The 3,039-nt window shown below is 41.5% G+C and overlaps 1 protein-coding gene across 3 annotated transcripts in view; it reads right to left on the bottom strand.

Annotated features, from left to right (window-relative positions):
- LOC106876185 (carnosine N-methyltransferase-like) overlaps positions 1 to 3,039 on the bottom strand; it is a 161,908-nt gene that overhangs the window by 99,096 nt on the left and 59,773 nt on the right. For all 3 annotated transcript variants that reach the window (XM_052970146.1, XM_052970144.1, XM_052970145.1), the window contains exon 4: positions 2,214 to 2,354. In XM_052970146.1, the coding sequence (XP_052826106.1) occupies positions 2,214 to 2,354 (141 nt within the window). The remainder of the gene's footprint in view (positions 1 to 2,213; positions 2,355 to 3,039) is intronic.

Genomic DNA, 3,039 nt, shown 5'->3' with positions numbered 1-3,039 from the left:
GGACCGGGCGTTGTGAGTGCTTATTGAGCGAAAACACCTACAGCTCCACGAGGCTCTGGCAGGGGATGGTGGAGGTGAACCCTGCTGTACTCTTTCACCACAACTTTCTCTCACTCTTTCTTCCTGTTTCTGTTGTGCCTGTAATTCAAAGGGTCAGCCTTGTCACACTGTGTCACGCTGAATATCCCCGAGAACTCCGTTAAGGGTACACGTGTCTGTGGAGTGCTCAGCCACTTGCACGTTAATTTCACGAGCAGGCTGTTCCGTTGATCGGATCAACTGGAACCCTCGAAGTCGTAACCGACGGAGTGCCAGTAGTGGTATTGTATGTATATCGTTGATTTGTGATATGGTCCCCTTGATAAGCCGCCTAACGTGTGTTTTACACCAGAAAATGCATTTGGTATAATTAACATGCTACAGTAGCAGGCGTGTGTTATTTTGTGATGAAATGAATAAAACATGTAAATACCTGAGATAAAATGTTATATAATGCGTTGTTTCATGTAATTAAACTAATAAATGTGCTGCTGCATGTGAGTGGATAAATAAAATGTGTTGCTACATAAATATATTTGTTTGGTCATATTTACATGTTTTGACATGCTACATGGGTTCAACATGCTACATGGGTTCAACAAAAGTACATTCATTGAGGCCTTGCTTTGAAGCTGAATACCTATGTTCTTTTTTTTTCAAATAAGGAGCCGCATACTCCACATGTCTTGAAAAGTGCTGAGTCAGGGGACAGCAAAATACCACAAACTTCACCAATTGTAGTTCAGTATTTTTTCATGCAAAGCACACAGAAAGTAAATATTCAAACACGTGCCCCTGGACTGGCTCTTGTGCGGGTGGCACATAAAATACACCATTTTGAGCGTGACCATTGCCAGTACCGCCTGACTGGCCTGTGTAGGATTTTCGAGCGAGATCATTGCCAGTACCGCCTGACTGGCCTTCGTGCGGGTGGCACGTAAAAGCACCCACTACACTCTCAGATTGGTTGGCATTAGGAAGGGCATCCAGCTGTAGAAACTCTGCCAAATCAGATTGGAGCCTGGTGTTGCCATCTGGTTTCACCAGTCCTCAGTCAAATCGTCCAACCCATGCTAGCATGGAAAGCGGACGTTAAACGATGATGATGATGACATATATGACAAGAGGGTGCTCCACAGCTTTTTGCTGAATGAAGGGCATCCAGCTGTAGAAACTCTGCCAAATTTAGATTGGAGCCTGGTGTTGCCATCCGGTTTCACCAGTCCTCAGTCAAATCGTCGAACCCATGCTAGCATGGAAAGCGGACATTAAACGATGATGATGATGATCCACACAAATAATTTACTTACAGAGATCAAATATCTGTGCTGTATATGATCTCATTCCTTCCATCAAATCGAAATATATATGAGCCGAGAAAGCTCAGATATAAATATATAAAACATGTCTGACAAAGTGCCATAGTTCTGAGAGAGAAGTTAGGCATATAAGGAATTAGTTGTTGCGTGCAAGAGAGGGAAACTGCACTGGTTTGGTCATGTGATGTGGATGGATGCCGTCGGCTCCATAAAGAAGTGCCAGTCCCTCAAAGTGGGTGGAACATGTGGAAGTTGGAGACCCAGGAAGACATGGGATGAAGTACTGAAGAACAACCCCAGGAAGCTGAACCTTTCAGGTGAGATGACAAAGGACTGAGATACCTGGCACCTGGTCATACTCAAGAAGGCCCGTACCCCACAGCAAGACCAATCCTGCTGTTGGTATAAAGCGCCCATGTGGCACCACGTAGAAGCATCCATGTGACGCCATATAAAAGCGGCCATGTGGTGCCACACAAAAGCACCTAACATACTTTGTAAAGTGGTTGGTGTTTGGAAGGGCATCCAGCCATAGAAACCATCTAAAATCACACTGGAGTCTGGGGCAGCTCTCCAGCTTGCCAGTTCTGGTCAAACCATCCAACCCATGTCAGCATGGACAACGGACATCAAATAATGATGATGATGATGAAGGGTCTATGTGGGAGCTACACTTGATATACTGTCATACATTATATGCATATAAGTTTGACATCACACAATCATAGGTACGTATGCATGAGCCAAAAATAAGAAGACGATAATAAATATATAAGACAGGTGATGATGATGGGAGTGAGGGCAGTGGTGATGAAAGATAGAAGAAAGATGATAATGATGATAAGAGATACTCACTTGTTCAGTACAAAGTTAGATGCAAATAACATGAATAAGCTCCATTCGTTGCCTTGACAACTGTATCCGAGCTTTGCCAGTTCATATGCCAATCTTCCAAGACCAGCACCAGGAACTAGCACAAAAACAGTAGACGGGTCACTGCAAAAGAATGGATTGTAGAAATTTGTCATTATCCAGTGTCATTACATATTGTCATTATACTGTCATTACACATTGTCATTATCCAGTGTTATTACACATTTATTATACACTGCATCATTACACACAATCATTACACTGTAAATACACATTGTCATTATACACTTGTCACTACATAGTCTTTATACACTATCATTCCACTGTCATTAAATAGTCATTATACTTCTGTTGTTACACACTGTCATTACAAGTGGAATGCTCGAAGAAAGTTTTCAACTCATATGTATATAAAGTAAATACACGTAATTCAGAAACACGTTTTGTGTATTTTATTTCGTAACCAAACAAACAGGTACAGATTATAAATAATGAAAGGCCAATTTTGGTGATTCATTTGACAGAGGTAGTAGAGAGACAGTGCGATGATAAATCTGAGGTTGGATCTTGAAAGTTTGGATGAATGCTGCCTCAGTTAAATCTCTTGTGGTTCCAAATGATGCCATCTGTAGTACAGCGTCGTATTGTCTAATTTTTTTTCCAAATGTTTGGACTCTTGGTCAGTTGATGATAACAGTTTCTTCAATAGCTCTGGAGGTTGGGGATTGTGGAATTGTTGGGAATGTTTTTAACTTTGGTGTTATATGTATTGCTTGAATTTCTTTGACATATGAAATATACGTATTTT

This window comes from Octopus bimaculoides, chromosome 8 (genome assembly GCF_001194135.2).
Source record: "Octopus bimaculoides isolate UCB-OBI-ISO-001 chromosome 8, ASM119413v2, whole genome shotgun sequence".
NCBI classification, from domain to species: Eukaryota; Metazoa; Mollusca; class Cephalopoda; order Octopoda; family Octopodidae; genus Octopus; species Octopus bimaculoides.
This window is presented reverse-complemented; position numbering and strand designations above follow the sequence as displayed.